The sequence below is a fragment of the Notothenia rossii genome (assembly GCF_949606895.1).
Source record: "Notothenia rossii genome assembly, chromosome: 11".
Taxonomy (NCBI): domain Eukaryota; kingdom Metazoa; phylum Chordata; class Actinopteri; order Perciformes; family Nototheniidae; genus Notothenia; species Notothenia rossii.
In genome coordinates this window covers 33,957,285-33,978,770 of record NC_136910.1, presented here as the reverse complement: position 1 = coordinate 33,978,770, position 21,486 = coordinate 33,957,285, and the positions used below count along the sequence as shown (strand labels likewise).

The 21,486-nt window shown below is 41.4% G+C and overlaps 1 protein-coding gene across 16 annotated transcripts in view; it reads left to right on the top strand.

The window, feature by feature from the left end:
• Positions 1-21,486, top strand: part of rapgef1b (Rap guanine nucleotide exchange factor (GEF) 1b) — a 65,444-nt gene that overhangs the window by 15,479 nt on the left and 28,479 nt on the right. For all 16 annotated transcript variants that reach the window (XM_079659368.1, XM_079659373.1, XM_079659377.1 and 13 more), the window contains exons 2-3: positions 18,926-19,071; positions 20,103-20,281. In XM_079659368.1, coding sequence (XP_079515494.1) covers positions 18,926-19,071; positions 20,103-20,281 — 325 coding nt within the window. The remainder of the gene's footprint in view (positions 1-18,925; positions 19,072-20,102; positions 20,282-21,486) is intronic.

Below are 21,486 nucleotides of genomic sequence, written 5' to 3'. Positions count from 1 at the left end.
ATTTAAAAATAAGCTGTAAAGTAATTGTTCGCATTTCTTTGGTTATTCATCACTGACTTAGCTTAAACAACCACTGCCTAATTATAAGTGGCTGTGCGAGGGCGAGTCTTGTTCTTTGTGGCGGACACATCTGCCACCCGAGCCTATTTTTAAGAGTCTTGAGAAACAATCCCAATGCAAAGAGTCAGGGTTGCCAGAGTGCTGCAAACTCCAAGACGAGTGTGTATTATCCGGCATCTGTCTGTCAGTCTCGTCCAATGCAGTGCGGAGAGGATAACAAGGAGCCCGCTGTACACAACATTGGCTTTGTGCGGCTCTCGAACGCGTGGAGAGTGGTACCACTCCTCGCTGCTCCAGGCCATTTACTCACAGTAACGCTGCTGCTACTGCTCCTCTGTATCTGCCGCTGTGTTGCACTGTGGCAGTGAAGTGATTGGTTCTCCTATGTCTGTGTATAGGATCAGTCTCGAGTGCTTTATAGTTCTCTGTTTGCTCCTTGCCAAACAGCTGCCGTTCAATGAGATCTCTGAATGCATCTCCGGCAGAACACAGGGTTTTTAGCTGGCACGCTGTATCTGTTCCAGCGCTGTCTGATGTTACATATACTGACAAGCTGGGTATTTATAGCTCTTTATGGTTCTTTAGTCTATTGGTTTTCACCCAAGGTGAACTTCTGCCTGTCTGTCTCTGAACTGGGTTTAGAGAGCGAGCTTTAAATGGGATCCTACGAGCTCCAGTAAACCGCTGCAGCCAGAAGGTCAGGATCAGGCTGTTTCTGTGGGTGGGTGGGGGGGCGCAGTGAACTTCTTTGTCTTGTTTCAGATTCAGAGCATTGTAGGCCTTTTTCTGTTTAGGGGAGGTCAATGGTTTTACTGTAGAAGTAGAGCATTGAGTCCAGGCTGCTGTGGGCTGTGAAGTTTGTCCAGAGAAAAGGGAGCGGCTCCCAGTGAGAGGGATGGGGGACAGGAAGGTGTGTGTGTGTGTGTGTGTGTGTGTGTGTGTGTGTGTGTGTGTGTGTGTGTGTGTGTGTGTGTGTGTGTGTGTGTGTGTGTGTGTGTGTGTGTGTGTGTGTGTGTGTGTGTGTGTGTGTGTGTGTGTGTGTGTGTGTGTGTGTGTGTGTGTGTGTGTGTGTGTGTGTGTGTGTGTGTGTGTGTGTGTGTGTGTGTGTGTGTGTGTGTGTGTGTGTGTGTGTGTGTGTGTGTGTGTGTGTGTGTGTGTGTGTGTGTGTGTGTGTGTGTGTGTGTGTGTGTGTGTGTGTGTGTGTGTGTGTGTGTGTGTGTGTGTGTGTGTGTGTGTGTGTGTGTGTGTGTGTGTGTGTGTGTGTGTGTGTGTGTGTGTGTGTGTGTGTGTGTGTACTACAGCGTGAAAGTACCAGGGCTGGTTTCTGAACGTGTTTTACCTTATCACCTTTACAGAATTCATTAGCTAACACCTCTGTGGGTTCACAAGTTGACTACGGTGAACATGCAATAACACAGTTAGGGCAAGAATGGTTATTTTCATAATTTAATGATCTTTTAATGCTTTATCCATCTCCCCTGCTGTGGAGTGTATAACTATTGTCACGCTGCCTTCAATATGTCTGAATATTGTGAAAAACGCCCTGATGAGGTAATAAATGCAGCTCCCCATCACAAAACACAAAGAAAAACAACAATTCATTGTTATGGAGAAACTGGAAATAATCAGAATCCGAATTCCTTTACTGGTCCCACAGAGGGGACCATTTACATTGTTACAGCAGTATAGAAATAACAATTTTAACTCTAAACACAGTATTAGATCAAAAGGCATGCACATTCAAATGAAATACAAGTATGTAAAGAAGTACACATTCGGGGAAAATAAGCAAGTAAGCAAATGGAGACGTAACGCATTTCCACAGCTTTAATCAGAAAAAAGAAAATGCCTAAATGTTTCAAAAGCTTGAGGTTATTTATCCACTAAGCCTTGTTCTAGTATAATATGTTTGAGGTGGCATTCCCATGGTGAGACAGCAAAACAAAATCTGGCTAACTATAGAATGCTCATTATTTTTGGAAAACTAATGAAAAACCAGTCAAAAGCCTGCTGGAACATGTAGGAGATGGAGGGATTTCTCTCCTCCCTGCGCAGGACTCTATACTTCATAGGGTTTGTTTAATCTTCCTCCAGGCTACTGCATTTACAGCTTGTGTAACCACTGTAATACAAGTTCAACCTCTGGACCTTTTTTATAATATCACCTTGTTGTTTACTCAAGTCTGTGTCACTGTCAGTTCATTCTACAGTTCACCACGGGACGCTCCCTCTCTCGTGCTGGGCTGTTTTCTGTTTGTACTCGATGTGTCTAAAACCAGGCCCTGTGGCATCCCTCTGCAACCTTTCACTGCTGGTTGAATAGTTGACATGCACTCTTTGTGTACTCATTTGTTTCTCTCTGGGGATGTGTGTGTGGCTGTGTGTGTGTGTTTGTTGTACAAAGGACAATTGAGTGACCTAGACCTCGGGGCTCCATCCATAACTTTGAATACAGCGTCACTGAACTGCTGTGCCAAGTGCTCCCATTTCACAGTTCCATTAGCTTCCCAGTGCCCACCATGAGACCCCCACCCACATCGAACCACACTGAAAGAGCTACTGCCAAATTGAGGGTTATTGAAACACACATTCAACGCTTCTGTGGAGGGATGATTTTGAATGAAGCTTCTAATGTTTTGTCATACTATATGAAGGCATCAGCTGGAAAAAGATAATACAAAAATTCATCCAACAAAAGACTTCATTTAAAGTGCTTCATCTGATTACATTTGTTTTGAATAAATCAACCTTGAATCCAAATTAGCTAAATGCCAACACATATTGATTCAAGCTGAATATTTCGTATTTGGATTAGTATTACTTCTGTTATTTTCAAAAATGTTTTAGATTGTTGAATTGAATTGTTTCGGAGTTATCGGATAACAGAAACAATCCTACGCAGCCACCACTGATATTTAATTCTACACAAAGTATAATACTAATAATATGACTGTAGCCTTTATCTTTATCTGGGAAGAAACACAGGGTTTGAACAGAAGAAGTATGCAAAATGACAAACCAAGCTGTGCAGCGTTTCAACATCACGTACAAACCTTTAAACCAGGGGTGTCCAAACTACGGCCCGGGGACCAACCGCGTGTGTGCCAGTTGTCCATTTGGAATTGAAACTCAGCAAACTCAAAAGTATAATGGAATACGGCCCACACATGAAACTTGTGCTTGTCTTATATTATACTTCTTAAATATATGTACACATATATTAAACAGTAGTATTCATGTGTTAATGAGCCCACTATTTTCTAACAAATATTAGTTGATAAGAAATAACTTACTTCCATAATAAGCTTGAAATACACCCTTCATATTTCCCTTTATTATAAGCAATCTGATACTTCTGTTGTAAGGGATGAGCTGCAACACCTTTTGTAACTAAATTAATGAAACACTACAGAGAGTGTTTTTTGTGTTAAAGAATTTTCAGGTATCAAGCACAGTTTACCTTACATTTGATTGATTTAGCCAACTCTTAACTTAGGCATGCCCTTCGTATGTTTTTCTGTATTTGGCCTAAAGAAGTTAGGACAGCCCCACTTCAAACTGATGTGTACAGCCCTAATTTAAATCCTCATTACAATACCTTAACGGGCAGTCTCAGTTAATGCAGTGTGGTTTAATGAAGTACTGTATGTGCTCATTGTGACCACTTTATAAATCACTGTTAATGAAGTTGCAATTACACACAGACACTAACATGAAAAGGAGGGTGATAAAGAGCGGCCATCAAAAGCAGTGGAGCGGAGGAATGAATGAGTAATAACCATAAAAGTAGCTTGGGGGGGGGGGGGGGGGGGCTGGGGATATGGAGCCACCAGCAGTTCCCTCAAACACACAATGATGCGGACAAACAGTTTGGTTTTCACCGTCATGACACACTCACAAGAAGGGAGGAAATGTGTGCGCTAAGTGTCAGAAGCACCAGTCAGAATGAACCAAGAGGTGGGAGGGAAGGAGAACCACAGGTTGAGGAGGACAGGTGCTTTTGTTGGCTCCATAGTGGAACAGGGGAGGCATTGAGCCTGGAGACGTGTACATGTTTACGCCAATACGAAGCCCTTATAGTCCCACCCTCTCTTAGCCACTGGCCCACATGTGTCACAACATACGTCATTTCATGCTTTTATTGAACATGTAGCATTCTGAGCAAGCTGCTTTTATTCCACAGAAAATGAAAAGATTTCCTCAGGAAATGTCTCATCAGTGATTTACTGCTTCACAGAAAACTGCCTGGGATAACTCATTTGGATTTTAAACTGCAGTGATATTTAGAATGACTTGCTGAAAACTGTACTCTTTAGTTTTAGAACAACCACAAGGTAAAGTCAGCTTCCCTCCGGTGGTGCTACAGGAAGTCCCTGCAGGAGTTACTGATTTGTTTCTCTTCCTTATGCACCAGGAACATGCATCATATCTTTATACAGCGTTTTTATATTGACGCACCTCACCTATCGCTTGTGGTTGATTTTAATAAAATACTCACAATAGTTTTATAGAGTTCAAAGGCTCCTATCTGTATTGTAAACCTTAACACTAAAGCAATAACTAATGCCTCATACTGTTGGAAAGTGATTTAATATTTGACTAATACAAATAGGTCTAATCCAAAAGCCTTTGCAAAGTAGTCTATAACAAAAGGATGAAACACTACTTCAAAACAGACAAAGTATTACACTTTTTCTCATTCTTGTTTTGTTTTGTTGTAAACGTTACTGGCTTGCATTTAATAATATAGTAAAAGGCCAGCCCTGTTAATCGACAGCATTTCATTAAATGTAATGTGCTCATGAATACCAACACCGCAGCATTTGTTCTTGTAAGAGGACACATTTCTCCTGCTAGATACATGTAAATGTCTGAGAAAGACTTGTCATTTACTCATTTTCATTTTCAGTCTTCACATTGACCCACTGCCCCAAATATCTACACATCCTCCACCACATCTCATCTGCAGGCGGTGTAATTATGGAAGCGTGCGTAGTCTCCTCTGACCTCAGCAGCCTTCCGTTCAAGTACAGAGGTTTATTTAAGCCCGTTGTGACTATGTAACAATATGTGTATTTTCCTCACTATTCTGCCTCAAACCATGTTTTTCTACCGCAGAAGAAACATGTGACTTCCAAAATATTGTTGCACAACATTGCTTTGAGCTATATGCTTTTATTGCTGTGTTCCTGATGGAAGATAATGGATGGATAATGGCTCTGTGTGGTTCATGGAAATGCACACTTCATTTGAGCCTTTTAACCAATGCACAATCCTAATCTGATTTGATAAATGGTGGATTTGTTCTTTAAACTCCACTGTAGATTTTGTGGAAATCTAATGATGTATAAGAATGTGATCCAGCTATTTCTCCTGGATAATAGGGACACAAACAAACAGACAAGTGAGGCGTGTCACCAGAGATTAGGCTGGATTTGTTATGTGCCTCTGCACGCTGCGTGTTTCTTATTATCCTTTAATGCAACATATTTTCATCTCCGCAGATAATTCCAGCGTCAGTACCCTCTGTAGATGCGTCACACTGGATTCTTTCACAACATTGTATTGGGGAATCGGAACACCATTTGCATGTTGAATGTTATTCGCCCACTTTAATGAGCTTGTTTTGGCTGAAGGTGAGAGAAGGGTGAGACTGTGACTTTTGGTATTGTTTGTATCTTGGTGTGTGATCTTGTGACTCATAAAGGTTATGATGTCTTGGTTACAAAGCAGGATTTCCCCGTGTGCATGTGTTCTCAATCAGCAGCCAATCAGTCTACTGTGTCACCTCTGTGGTTGGAGCTGAGAACAGATGGCACTCTCAGGTTACTTTACTGTCTTCATGTCCGGGTGAGTGGGGGTCACCCAACCTGGCCTCAGTGAGCAGGTATGGATCCTGTTAGCTGTGTTGTAATATGGGCCGGCGTTATAGATCTCTGTTAGCCATGGTTGACCTGGCCATCTGTTCTCCACTGATATCTGACCAACGGCTGGTGGTTAATAATGATTGACACAAAAAGGGGAATGTTTGTGTATGTTATTAGCAGAATAAAATATTAGCTAAGATGGATTTCATAATGTTTATTATTTGTCTTAGTTGTAGTGCAGTCGCACACTATTTATTTTATTATCCACTTATATTCCTATTATTTATCTATTGAACCAAAGCCCAAAGATATTTAATTGAACAGGATATAAAACAGAGACAATCAGGAAATCTCCACATTTGAGAGGCTTGAAACGCAATATCTCCATTTGATCTTTTCACAAACAAAAGGCACGCATCATTTTCTTCCAGACAAGAACTGAACTAGATACTGCAACTTAGAATTCTAATATTTGAAAAGTAATTTGGAATTATGAATTTAGTTTGCTTTGCACAGCCCTTTGAGGCCTTTCTTGTGATTTGGGGCAATAATACATTTTGATTTGAATTATAATATAAATGAGTGTTTCATTTTCTATAACTTCAGTGAAGCACTCCTTTCCGTCAGTAGTTCAGATAAACATGACATAGTTCATTATCGAATGTATTTACAAAGATGCCAATTCAAAATGAGTTTCCCTTCATGTTTATAGTCAATCTCCAGAAGTCATTGGGAAGTGAAATCCAGCACTTGATAATTTGCATTGATAATTAGATTTACCCCATGAAAACCATCTGCTGTGTCTCCTCCACTCATTTGTTAAGTGAAATACAATAGATGATGAGTGTATGAGCATTTCCACTGCAGCCCGGAGCACGGTTTAAGCGTGCCGTGCCAAATCCGGCCCGTTTTTTGTAGCGTTTCCACTAGGGGTAGTTCCGACGGGTACTGTTTCACAGTTTTCTGGCCCTCCAAAATCCAGGTTCTGCCCGGGCCAACATCCGGGCTGAATATGCTAAACTAGAGAGAGAATCGCTGGCAAGGGGGCTACAACTACAACAAGATGAACATATTTCACCGTGATTTAATTGTAAAATGATGCCGAAGTAACAACATACTGATACCGGTTAGTAAAAACCATGAATTAATGCTTTGACAAGTCTGCAGACAGACGGCAGGCGAAAAACCTTTTTAAAATGCGTCTTTTTTGAATGGCGATTGGCTAAGCTAACTCAGTATATGCTCCGACTGTCCACACTCACAACAACGGCCTACACAGACATAAATAAAGCAGCGACTGTATTCACCATGACACAGACAGTCTGTGGTTTGTACTTGTTTAACTTTTGTCTACTTTCTGAACAGATATGAGGAGCTGTGAGCTCTGAGGGCTAACAGCTAACGGCTGAGGTTGGTTTTGTGTTTCGAATGGAAGATGGCGTCACGGCTCCGCCTACACTGCGTTACTATAGTTACTGCCCCAGCTACTAAACTGTAATGGAAACGCAGCATAAAGTGAGCCTGGCCTACCAAGGCCTAACTATACCGTACTCAGCCATACGAGGCCCTGCAGTGGAAATGCGCCATTAGTGTCCCCTGTATCTCATTCAGCTCCTCAGCGAGTCAACTGGCTCTCTGTTGAAGGGAATACTCAAACAGCACAGCAGGAAAACTGTAAAACTCTTCGCTGGACTTCTTCCTCCATTACTTCTGCAGTCAGCCATTAACAGGGCCACGGTGCCGACCAGCGCCTCCTCTCTTCCCGCCATCCTCACACTGCTCTGAACACTACAGGGCTGATAACTGAGGACATGAAGAGGAGCCCTATTGAAAATTGAACAGAGCCAGCAGGAAGCCAGCCACTACAATGGGGAGCACAAATAATTCACGGAGCACTTAAGTATTTCCTGTTGGACTTTTCTCTTCCCTCATTGTTCCTCTCACGTGGCTCAGGCTCTCGTCCCTCTCCCTCCTGCCTGTGGAGATATGATCGTTGGCTGTTTAACAGCAGACAGTTAGTCACTCACTGTGCTGCTTTTATGGACAAATAAAGCCCCATTGTAGACATGGTTGCTTATAAACAATGCACTGTCTATTTACATGTAACCCAGGGCGAAGTTTCTCCCATTTTCACACATTTTGTGTCAAGAGCAACACTTTGGATTAGCAAGTATCTGCCGATACGACCACACCATGATACAGGGATACAACTCAATGTGTTGCCAATTTTCCAAAATGAGGTGCATTAAGTGCAGTAGGTGTCATGTAGGAATGTAGCACCTGCTTCTGGAAAAATTAATAATTTTGTTCATATTTTCCACTTCCATCTTTAAGTTTAATGTCGGTTTAGGCGCCATTTATTTAAATATGATATTTAGGACCTTCTCTCAAAGCTAGACAAAGCTGTATAAAATGTGTTAAATGAAGTGCGATATATATTGCAATTACTTTTCATTTCCTTTTTTTCTTCCTTGAGGACTTTTATTTTGAAACTTGTTTGCTCCAGTTACCTGGAAAATGTTGTTATTGACCAATACATGTTAGTTTATTGGTCAATCTATGGTCCTCCTCATACAATAACATTTTCCAGGGAAATAAGTAATAAAAAATGCTGTCTGCAGTTATAGTTCTTGGAAAGAAAGAAGGACATCATCAGAATACTTTTTTCTAAATTGCAATCGGCCAAAAGAAATTGCAACATATTAGGTAAAGCCAATGCTTAAAGGAGGGGTTGAATCATCGCTGTCATTTTGTTCATCTCTATCCTACATGTGTGCACAAAGGCAAAGATGTTCTCAGTAGAGTGCAGGAACAGATCACAAAACCTAATTAAGGCAGTCTGTTCATTCCCCACACATCAGTTCCACTAACTGTCTCTTCCTACTTTTTAGAGAGGATCATTTTAACCTTCTCCTGAACACACACACTCAGATGAGGGTCTTCCTCCGCCCCTCCTCAGCCGTTGGCACAGTGACCCCTGTGACCTCTGCGACTCTCCTTTAAATCTTCTCACAGGCTCAACAGGTCCTCATATGTGCATTGAGCAGAGCTCTCACTGAGGGAGTTCAGCAGGAGGTGACAGCTGTATCCCTCCACCCAGATTTCATCCTATTCCTAGAGCGTGTGTGGGTGGGGGGGGGTTGTGACCAGCTGTCCTGTATAGATCACACCTGTACTGAACTAGAACAGATCAATCTGCCGCCTGTCAGCTCTTCAGTCAGATCTGGACAAGATCATGTGTCAGCGCTCTCCAGTTGTGTTGTAGATCACTGCCAGCTACAGGCTCCTGAGGGCACTCTGAAATAAGTGACTGTACGTCCTCTGCTATTTACAGATGTGTGCATTTAGATTCACATTTAGGCCCCGGCCCCGCGGGGACGATTAATACATTAATCGAATATTCTAAATTATTCAGGTATGAGAATATGAGTTATGAATTATAATTTTTTGGGAGCTGTGTGTGTGTGTGTGTGTGTGTGTGTGTGTGTGTGTGTGTGTGTGTGTGTGTGTGTGTGTGTGTGTGTGTGTGTGTGTGTGTGTGTGTGTGTGTGTGTGTGTGTGTGTGTGTGTGTGTGTGTGTGTGTGTGTGTGTGTGTGTGTGTGTGTGTGTGTGTGTGTGTGTGTGTGTGTGTGTGTGTGTGTGTGTGTGTGTGTGTGTGTGTGTGTGTGTGTGTGTGTGGCGAAGCTTTAAGCTGGTGGGGACTCTTTTATACCACAGTTTTGTGAGAACCCTCCCAGGCTTTGTTCAAGAGTCGTTTAGTCTCAAGTGTTTGTTTAAAACTTCCCCATGGCCTTTCAAAGCTGATAAGTATTTAAGCAATTGAAATGCCTCCAAGAGTTGTTGTTCCCAACTAATGTTTACTTACTAAATCCTACACTAGTGTTTATTCTAAATCATCTTATCATACTGATTCCCTGATTCTATTTACCATACCCTTAATAGCCTCCTGAAAAATGTTCACTGAGCTCATAATCCCCATACTAAAAGGAATGAGGAACATGAGTTGCAGAGGAGGGATGTCTGCTGGACGCTTGGATCCTTTGGCAGCTGGATTGCCGCTCGGATTTTGTGAAACTTCATGAAAGGGTGTGGCATAGGCACTAACGTCGCGAGAAAGGGAATTTGTGCTCCAATTTGTGGCGTCAGACCAATTTAAAAGAATACTTCCTCTGGGAATGTGAAAGCACCCTCAAGCTTAAAAGTTGAAAATCAGACAAAAACATCCACGCCATATTACGCAGAAACATGGCGGGCGATAGAACATGTTTCAACTTTAAACACACAAACCAAAGTTGGAAGCACGGCATGCATCACAACTAGGGAAAAGGACCACCTGAGGGCACATGAATGCACCATTTGGCCTTGGAGCAAATCTGCCATTTTAGTTTATCATATTTTTCATTGCTATGACATTCACAGGAGTATTACCTGCAGACGTGTGAAGTCATACTGTGTGAGGGTGCAGTGTGTGTTCAGACTGAAGCAGTTGACTCCGAGGAGTCAGTCCTCACCCTGTATGGGAGTGCGACCACACTGCTCTGTTTATCAGGCTCTGCTGCTTGTAGTGTACTGTATAGTAAAGGAGGGGGGCCAGCCTTTGGGAGGACCTATTAGCAAGAATCTAACAGGAGAACGTTTTATTTTTAATGTTCTTTTTTTACTCTAGGAATATAAAAATCAGTTCCCATTCACTGTTTCTCTAAAAAGCTGTAAAAAATAGACATTTTGGCTATAAAGAATTCAGTCGAATAAGAAAAAGCAGCAGAAAGCAAGTTTACTTACTAAGTACAATTTCTTAATACTTTCTTTAAGTATTTCTATGTTATGCTACTTTATACTTCTACCCCATTACACATTGATACCTACTTTAATATATTTATTAAACAACTTAAGTTACTCGTTATGTGAATATTTAAACATATAGATTTATTTATTATAATATAAGCTAATACAATATTATATTTTAGAAGCTGACATACCCAGCAGTATAAAAAGTAATTAAGACATTAACATTAATGTAGTGATGTACATCAACAACATATGAGTCCAATAGTATTTCTGTTTCTGAAATGGGCCTCTGTATACCTGTGTTACTTCAAGTATATTTAGAAGCTAATACAGTTGAACTTTTAGTAATATTGATATTACTATAACAGATGATTATAAGTCATTTTACCTTAGAAGGCTAAAGTATTTGAACACTTCTCCCTGCATGAGCAGAAAGGCATGCTGTGGTCTGGGCAGCTGCAGGAAGTCAAGGTTAGAAATGCTTTCCCTGTGAGCTTTATCCAGTCTTTCTTTCAGCCCATGACTAAGTCAGATCAGTGTGTAAGAGACATCACAACCAATGACCTCACCACATCATATCTGGGGAGGGGGCTGGTGGAGCAAAGGCTAGAGGGATAGAGGGGTGCGCGCGCACACGCACACACACACACACACACGTTTTGAAATGATAAGTTATTGTTGGCATTTATGTTTAATGTGTTGCTGTTGTGTCATATGTATCGTTAACATGTGTGACGGGGTTCAATTGTCCGTTCAAAAAACACTGGCCTAGTCGGTTGGCTTGAGCTTAAAAAATACTTTATTAACGGCAGCAAAAATAAAATAACGAAACAGTACAAGTTAGACAACAAAATAAAACTCCACAAACAGACCGTCCACCACTCATCAGAGTAAACATGCTCTGGGTTGCCTTCTCTGCAACCCACCTCCAAACATGTCCCAGCTGTTGCCTTATTGCAACATTCGTCAGAGTGACACAGTCCTAACTAAACCCACAAGGAACCAACACCGTCCCTTTTGATCCCATGGCCCCTCCCACAGGCTCACCGTCCACAGGTGACACAATCAACTCAAACCACATTTCTACATAAAAAAATCCGACTCAACCATAAACAGGTTAACCACCACTCATAATCATTTAACAAATTAACAAACGCACACGAAATAATAAATGTCATGGTTCCTTTTGATGGAAGAGAGCAGGGTGTGTGTGTGTGTGTGTGTGTGTGTGTGTGTGTGTGTGTGTGTGTGTGTGTGTGTGTGTGTGTGTGTGTGTGTGTGTGTGTGTGTGTGTGTGTGTGTGTGTGTGTGTGTGTGTGTGTGTGTGTGTGTGTGTGTGTGTGTGTGTGTGTGTGTGTGTGTGTGTGTGTGTGTGTGTGTGTGTGTGTGTGTGTGTGTGTGTGTGTGTGTGTGTGTGTGTGTGTGTGTGTGTGTGTGTGTGTGTGTGTGTGTGTGTGTGTGTGTGTGTGTGTGTGTGTGTGTGTGTGGTCAGTCACTCTCTGACCCGCTCCGTCACAACATGTATGTTTAGTGTTGTTATTTTGTGGTTGTAACACCTTGTACATCATGCTTTGGCAATACTATGTTTTTGATATGGTCCTGCCAATAAAGCTCCTTTGAGGTTTGACTTGACTGAGAGGCATACGTGACGATAACACTACTGAATTCTGTCTCTTTCACCCTGTTGATGATGTCATTTCCATGCTGAGCCAGACTTCCTGTGAACTCAAGAGGGGGGGGGGGGGCTGCTTTCTGTACTCAGAAGTGAAGTGCAAGGCTGGAGGAGAGGTGGCGCAGAGGAGACAGTGTGCATGATGAACAGCTGAGCAGGGGGGGGCTGGGGGGCTGTATCGATCGTGCGTGGGGGGGGCAGTGACTCAGAGCTGAAGTCTCTGCAGCTGTAAACTCAAACACACTCCTTCTGGGCCATTGTTCCATGTGCTCATGTATTGTCTCAACGCAATCACATGTTGATGAAATCATAGATTGAAATATCATGATACATTCTTGAAGAGGTCCTATTCTGCTTTCTGGGTTCTCCCCTCTCTTGTAGTGTGCTATACAGGTTTCTGTGCATGTACATGGTCTAAAGCAGGGGTGCCCAACCTTTTTTGAACCGAGAGCTACTTTTAAAGTTGCCAGTCTGCCGAGATCTACCAGACCAAACAGAGAGGCGTAGCCATTACTGACAGCCTACTACCAGGAAAATACACACTTCTACTTGTATAACACTGACCTTTATACGATTAATACTCCATAAAATACTGCAGATCCTTTATCTTACCTCTTTCTAATCTACACACACACAAGTATTTAACTGAAGTTACACAACAGTGTTGTTGATACAGAGTTGGAGTTTATTCACACGTCACATACTACAGTGGGTAATGTTTTCAAGAAACATTGAACAGTGCTGCCTCATATGACACAGGAAAAAAAGAAAAGACTCTGAACCCTTTCTTTGCCATTATATAAAAATAGTGTTGCTACAAAAGTATAAATTAGGCTTACTAATAAGACAACTCAGATCTGAAGCTACACAGGAATCTGCTGCCAAAGTGCAATAAAAAAGACAAAATTAATAGAATCAAACCCTTTTTTTGTTGCATTTTAGTAGAGTATAAAAAGAAATGCCTTTTTTAAAATAGAATGCAAGCAACACTAGTTTCTTAACCTGAATTGATAATAGACTATAATCAATTTAAACAGAACAGATCTTAATGTTTGCATTCTTATACAATTGTGTACAATAATTATAATGAATAAGTTCAAACAAACTAAAACTTACAGCTGATTAATAACGGTATCTAACTTGAGTTTTTATTGTATCAAAAACCTGTTGAATGCTACTGTTATTTTTACTGTCCCCCATAAGCGCGTCTGCAGCCTCCAGGAATGCTTCTTTCACAACTTCGCCGTCTTTGAAAGACTTCATGAGTTTCACAAGAACGTGACTGAGTCCTAAATTCTGAGTCCCTCCCCTTCCGGTGGACCTCCATGGGACCTTATATCGGAAAAATAATGAATTGAAGTCAATGGGGAGAGAAAGATTATCTTTCGATCCCGTTTGAATTGTGCCACGAATTACACATATGATGTTTGTCAATTTAAAAGATAATTTTGCACGTCAAAAAAATTAAAATGTGTCTTAAAACTGTGAAGTTACACATTTCTTTGTGTGAAGCGCTCGCACAAAGAGGTGAAAATCACTACAAGTCTGGGCATGTTGAGAGCTGTACATACGAAAAAGGGGAGTTAGTCGGTTCCGTAAGAGCCAGCATGCGGGACCGGCGAGTAACACGAGTGTAATGTGTAACGTTAATGTCAGCTATAGCTAACATTAGCTAACAAGGTACACTCTTGTGTTTTCTTTTAGTTGAGAACGAGCAAGAGGTACTATTACTGGTATGATAACAACCTGGTACAAAGCACACAGGCATCTTGTTAAAGTAAGTAAGTACAGTAAGTAAATGTAGTTTTAGCTATCTGGAGGGAATACATCAGTTATGACAGCACTTACTCTGGGATTTGTAGTATTTCTAGTTGCGTATTTTTCATAGTCTTATATTTCAACAGTTTTAAGACAAACTTTGAATTTTTTTACATGGAAATTATTTTTAAGATTGACAAACAACAAATGTGTAGTTCATGGCACAATTCAATCGGGATCAAAAGATAAGTTTTCTCTCTCCATTGACTTCAATGTATTTTTTTTTCGGAATAAGGTCCCATGATGCGGAAGTAAGTGGGCGTGACTTCGCCACTCTATTTAGCTGTCCTTTCAGGTCCCTCCACCTTTTGGGAGCGTAGGGCAGAATTAGGAGGGAATTCTGTCTCGTAGCGTTTGTGCACTGTTTTAAAAATGCCGCTCCTAAATTACCCTTCTTCGATAAAGCCACGCTCGCATTGCAGATGAGACAGATGGACTTTGAATTGGAATAGATACAAAAATAATCTTCCTCCCACTCGGAGTGAAAATTATATATGTTTTGCTTCTGCCATAATTGCGGTCTTGTGTTTGAGCGGACTGTCACTCCTGTTGAGACGGACAACGTCAGCGAACTATGCCCACTAGGGGTGGGCGGATCGATCCCAAAATATCGATACTTCCGATATTACCTTACGTTTCAAAATATCGATACTAGAGCCAATAGGATCGATACTTTTATACTTTTTTTCCCCCGTCTCCTCTACTCGTCAATTTCTTCAAAAAACTATGTGCAGACGAACACAAGTATATGCTCTTTTCTTCTCTCTCCACTGCTGTCCTCCTCTCCTCGAGGTTCGCGTTCTGCTCCCTGCCTGAACGCAGATTATCAAGCTGACTGACAGCAACCGGCAGGACAGCAGCAGCCAGCAACTCGCGAGTGCAACACACACACGCGCATGATGGCTGAGAGAAAGAGCAGCGTTGTGTGGAGCAATTTCACAACTGGCAATTCAAATTTAGCGAACTGTGATGTGTGCAAGAAGACAATTCGCTAATCTGGCCACTTTGTATTGTTATTTTTCATGTTTGCACTTTAAATTTGCAAAAGTAAAAAGTTATTCGTCTATAAAACCTCTCCTGTCTTTATTCATGAAAATGAATTCAGATTTAGTCTATTTATGATGATTTCAGCTCAAAAATCATGTCATGCAGCTCTCCTCTATGAAAGTACATAAGACGCTTTTCATTAAAAAAAAGTGTCGATATCGGTATCGGCGATACTGGCCCTGAAATACTTGGTATCGGATCGAATCCAGATTTTGTGGTATCGCCCACCCCTAATACCCACTGCTCACCAGCCACGCCCCGACACATGGGGTCATGCCGGCCAATCACAAAGCTTTGATGCGTTCAAGTGCATTATTCTGGCACAGGAAGATTATGTTATAGGACATTAACGATAAAACGGAATATTGTTGTTCTATTTTTAGACACATCTCGCGATCGACTGGGAATCTCCCTGCGATTGACCGGTCGAATACTAACCTATTTTGTCAGAAAATGAAATGTGAAATGATTGAGAGATTATCATTTGAAGATTGCAGGTTTATTTGCCCGACCGAACAATTGGAAAACTTTCTGTTACAAGCGTCTTTTACATTTGATCTTTATTACCAGAATGCAGTAGTGCATACTAGGGATGGGAATTTGAAAGCAAATGTATATTATGCAAATATTCGACCCCCAAAAACGGTTAACCGAGTAACCGAAATGTACATATCCTATAAAGTGAAGTATAACAGGATGCGAGAGAGAGAGAGAGATCCGCACCTGCAGCTCTGCCCTCTGTGAGGGACTGGTGAGCAGAGCAAAACAAACCTTTAGACCTAACTCATTTAGCTATGGCACTGTCGCATACATTGAATTATTCCATTTGATCATATGTAATCAACTTAGCCACCCCTCCCAAAAAAATAAAATTATTATTCTCATATTCAAATACCTGAATCATTTCGAATATTCGATGAATCGTTCCCATCCCTAGTGCATACAGCTTTGATCATAATAATGGCTGAGAATGATCTGTAAAGCTCCACTTGGAACCTTAATGTAGGTTCAAATAAATTGTGAACAGTGTGCAGGATTGTATTTATTATTCATTCAACTTTGCTGTTCAACTGTTGCGTATACTCCCAATCATGTGAGTATGTACACATGGAAAGATGGTGATCAATAGCAGAAAATTATTAATTATTCTTTTCTCTATTACTACTCTTCAAAACTGCTATGTTCATCTTTGTTCCTAATCAACTGGGAATATACTCAACTATTTTATATTTAAATAGGCTTCATGTGGACATTTAAATAGACTAATACTGTAAATGTATTTTATACTTGACTTACCAAAATTCATGCAGTATAGATATTTTTGTATCCAGATATGAAATGACCTATATCCTGATTTAAGGTTTTGTCTTCATAGCGCAGGATTGAGTGGGTCCAGAATATCATGAGGTTAGCCAACGTCCCTGCATTTTTGCCAGGAATATGTGAAAAACAAGGTCAAACAGATAGGATTATGGGAGACTAAATTAATACGGAGGCAGCTTTGCAATCATAAGCTCACCGTGTGCTCTAAACCTTTGCCAGGATAGCAGCAAAACTGGCCAACTCAGGTATTTATGGCCTCAGGGCGCGAGAAGAGACATGCTCACACTGTCAGCCCTCCCTGATATTCAGAGTGTGTGTAGCTGATGCAGCACAGCATCCCCTGTGGCTGCAGTACAGTATTGATCCAAACAGCTGTTTGGGGGGGGGGGGGGGGGGGCGGGGGGGCGGTAGTCACCTTCTGCAGGGGCTTCACTGCGTTGAGTCACCAGACTGACTCTGTAAAAATCTCTAATGTTTTACCTTTTTACTCTACTCATAGTTAGAATAAAAAATTGATAATGAAAGTGGTGTTGTCCTTAAGGTGAAATAACCAGGCTGCTAAAAATGAACAAAAAAATGACATTTGTCTTGTTTTCTAACATTAGATTAAAGCTGACATTTATGTAAGACAACAAATGTGCCTGTCATGTATATGCGAGTGACTACACTTGTTTGCATATTAGGAATGAGGTCAGATGCAGTGTAGGTCCTGTGTGTGATGCATGTACAGTATGTCTTTGACTTTATTGAATTAGAAACCTGTAACACAGCATATCTTTTTTCTCACAGCCTGAGGGGTCATGTATGCTTCTTCTCTTGTTTTAGAATCGGAAGGAAGCTACACTGGTTCTCATCAAGCTTTTTAATGAGACACACACACACACACACACACACACACACACACACACACACACACACACACACACACACACACACACACACACACACACACACACACACACACACACACACACACACACACACGTGTACGTACGTACGTCCTTGGCGGCCTCAGCAAACTCTGGCTTCTGCTCTCAGTAAGGGATGATGGGTATTAGGGGTGGAGGCAGAGAGGGTGGATGGTGTGGATCGAAGGTGCATGTAGCTGCGAAATAAAGAAATAAAACAGATTTCACGTAAAGGTCTCCTATTATGCTAAATGCACTTGCTTGTGTCTGAAACAGGGCGGAAACAGAGAGGTATGAGGCATGCTACAATGCATGAACTGTTTGGTATTTTGAGCCAAACACTTCAGAGACATGTTTTGTACATATCCGAGACCTATAATATATTGTTGGAAAAGAGTATAATGGGGGACCTTTAAAATATAACTCAAGCTGTGGCACCAGTGAGTAAGTCTCACGCAGGAAAAATGTCCAATGTCCAGGCGAGAACATCCTCTGTGCATATCATTCGTTGCATCCCAATAATACAATACCATAAGAACACGGTTCAAACTGTAGCTCTCGTGTGTTTGCTCTTGTAAAAAACATATGCAAGTGCTCAATCCCTCATATGTAATTATCACCATGTTCGCAACTCACCCGCTGCCCAAAATAGCCTTCAAAATAAATAGTGATCAATTTAATATAAACGTAAAAAAAGATAGCTTTCTTAAAAATTCCTAAATAAAGGTGTTCTTTATTCAGCACTCTGTTTTTTACGCTGATCACCGTGGAATGTCTGATCCCGCTGCTGTCGGGCCGAGGAGAGATTAAAGCAGATAGAGGTGTAATTTTGTGGCTGATAAAAAAAAATTAAAATAAACACCCTTCCTGCCATCTCACACGGGTGTTATTATCATTCATCTTTTGATTCACTGAGGTGAAGGGAGACAGTGAGTGAGCAGTCACTTCTCCCAGGATTAAAATCGTTTTTGTTTGTTTTTGTTATAGATACAATCAGCCTCTCTCCAGCGAACAAGTGGCAATCTGCTAAATTACTATCACTATTATGTAGCCTCTCAATTAGGCTCCATAAAGTGTGTGTGTGTGTGTGTGTGTGTGTGTGTGTGTGTGTGTGTGTGTGTGTGTGTGTGTGTGTGTGTGTGTGTGTGTGTGTGTGTGTGTGTGTGTGTGTGTGTGTGTGTGTGTGTGTGTGTGTGTGTGTGTGTGTGTGTGTGTGTGTGTGTGTGTGTGTGTGTGTGTGTGTGTGTGTGTGTGTGTGTGGGGGTGTGTGTGTGTGTGTGTGTGTGTGTGTGTCACTTGGTTCCCCATGAGGGCCATGACGTGATAGTGATATCAACACTTCACTGTTCTCGCGCAATTTGTTTTTATCTCATTTCTATTCCCCCCTGAGGATTCACTAAACCTGACCGCTCTTCTTTCTCTGTTTTCCCTCGGTCCACAGACTCGCAGCGGTCCCATCTGTCCTCCTTCACCATGAAACTGATGGACAAGTTCCACTCTCCCAAGATCAAGAGGACTCCATCCAAGAAGGGCAAGCAGCTGCAGCCCGAGCCGGCAGCCAAGAGCACAGAGAAACCTTCCAACAAGGTGTGTGTGCCGGGAAATAGACGTGTATTGTGGGAAATCCATCTCTTTCCCACCTTTTTCCGTATGCTTGTGAGACGATTGTTTTCCAATTTAGTGCTTTCTGCTCCCATTGTTGTTTGTGTGTGCGTGAGTTTCCCCGCTGGTTCCCACAGCTTCTGGCCACGGTGTCTAAACTAGAGCAGGTGTAAACCTATAAAGGCATGAATGGAACGGGCCGCTTCCTGAATGAACTGCTCCGCTGACTCTTAAGGCTCTCTGTGTAATGACTATATTCCCCAGCAGCCCATGCTGTGAGAGAGAAGCTGCTGTAGCCCCAGGATGGCTCGGGGCCACAGCACTTGATAGATGGAACCTCTAACTGCAGGCAAACTGTGGTACTACTAAAACCACAGGAGAGAGCTCCGGCTGCTATGAGGGTCTGGATATGAAAAAGTAGAGATGTACTGATCAATCAGCAATCCCTTTGCTTGAGCTGTAATCAACGGATCAATCTCAGATATAACTGTTTTTGTGTCGGTCAAATGCGTGTCTGGCCGCTTTCAAAAGTGAGAAATAAATGCAAATATATTTGTATTGTACTTCATTCCTGTGCATGTTGCTCCGAGTTAAGGCAGTGACTGACTCTCTTGTTCTCTGGGAGTTGGAGTTGATCAAATATAACACACATACAACTTGTAACAATGTTGTCATACATACATAGTTTTCCAAGAATAGATTGTTTTGGATAGATAATGAATTTATGACTCCTTAATAGCAAAAAAACTTTTGTTTTATTTTTTAACGTAAGATAGCATTTTCCATTAAAGTGTGTATGCTGTTAATTATAGTCCCAAATAATCGAATACCTGAATTTGCAGGTCAGATGTTAAAAAATCTGAAAAAAAGAGATGCATCTTTACGAAATATTTTGTTAAAGGATTAGTATTCCTCTGAATACTCGTTTCATTTTGTTGGAAAGGTGGTTTAGCATAAAGTTATTTTTGTATTACCTGCGATTCTGAGGTACTTTCTGTGTTGTTCACGTCTTTTAGAAGGTGAGTCGGCTGGAGGAGCACGAGAAGGATGTGGTCAGTGCTCTGCGCTACTTCAAGACCATCGTGGATAAGATGGTGGTGGAGAAGAAGGTTCTGGAGATGCTGCCCGGCTCTGCCAGCAAGGTGCTGGAGGCCATCCTGCCTCTGGTGCAGGTGGAGGCCCGGATCCAGCACAGGTGGGTCCAAAGTGAAATATAAATGCTACATTCAGTCACAATCCTGTTTATCACCACGTACGTTTACATTTACGCGGAAAGAAGAATACGTTGTTGTTTTTAAAAGGAGCCAAAAATAGCACGATTATAAAGAAAGCTATTTTAACAAATACAAAATAAAGACAATATGTACACAAAATATAAATATACAAGAAACTGAGTACAGTTCATTAAATTGAAATATGACAAACACTATAATTAAAGTGGAAGCTGAGCTGTTTATTTAAAAACCTTCATTCCTACTTGCCCTTATGATTCATAGCACAAGATAGATATTTATAAATGTATCTTTAGGTCCTTATTTTATGTATTTTGTACATACTTCAACCTTTACACATTTATTTACCAAACGGGAAGTTTAAAAACAATCATTCCAACTAGTTATAGCTTCCCGATTGCTGTCCTATTCCCGGTTGTATGTAGATTTAATAACTCATCTTGTACCATTTTTGGTTCCATTCTCATCATTCTTGCCTCCTGACGTACCTCCTAACGTAGCTGGTAAGTAAGCAGGACATGTGAAAACAAGAGTGAGGAAGACTACAGTGTGTTGAGTAGCTAGTGAACATTGATAATATGTTATGACAGACAACATCCTGGACTTTGATGCTGAAGCATTTCATTTATGCTAGTCAGTTTGTATGTGGTATGTTTATCAGAAATGTTACCTCCGAGGTAGAAAGACTTCACCTTGCAGATATACTAACATATATTTACTCTGTGTGTAAAGCAAACCCTTTCTTTGTTAGTAACCTTAGCTGCTGACATTTTTTCATGACTGTCAAGACATGTTGGGACTCTCTGTCTTTGTCTCCCCATCTGTCAGTACAGATGAAAGTATGGAGGTCAGAGGACAGATTCTGTGTCTCAGCCCTGTGTTTAGCAGCATGGATGGATTGCTGCTGCAGCCCTGAGGAGAAACTTACATTTGGGATTTTACCTCAGTCTAACGCAGTCAAACCTCGATAAATCACTGTAGAAGTTCACGTTTTTTTGGCAAACACGCTACTGTACAACATGTTACCACTGTGTGACCAAGAGGAATGTTACGCTCACGTGTGAATAAGTTTGTTTTTCCATCGGCTAAACATGCACAGTGCACCACAGTGTTCCAGCGGCTGCAGTGATTTGAATCAATATTTGAAAACAAGTAGGTCAGCAGTGGG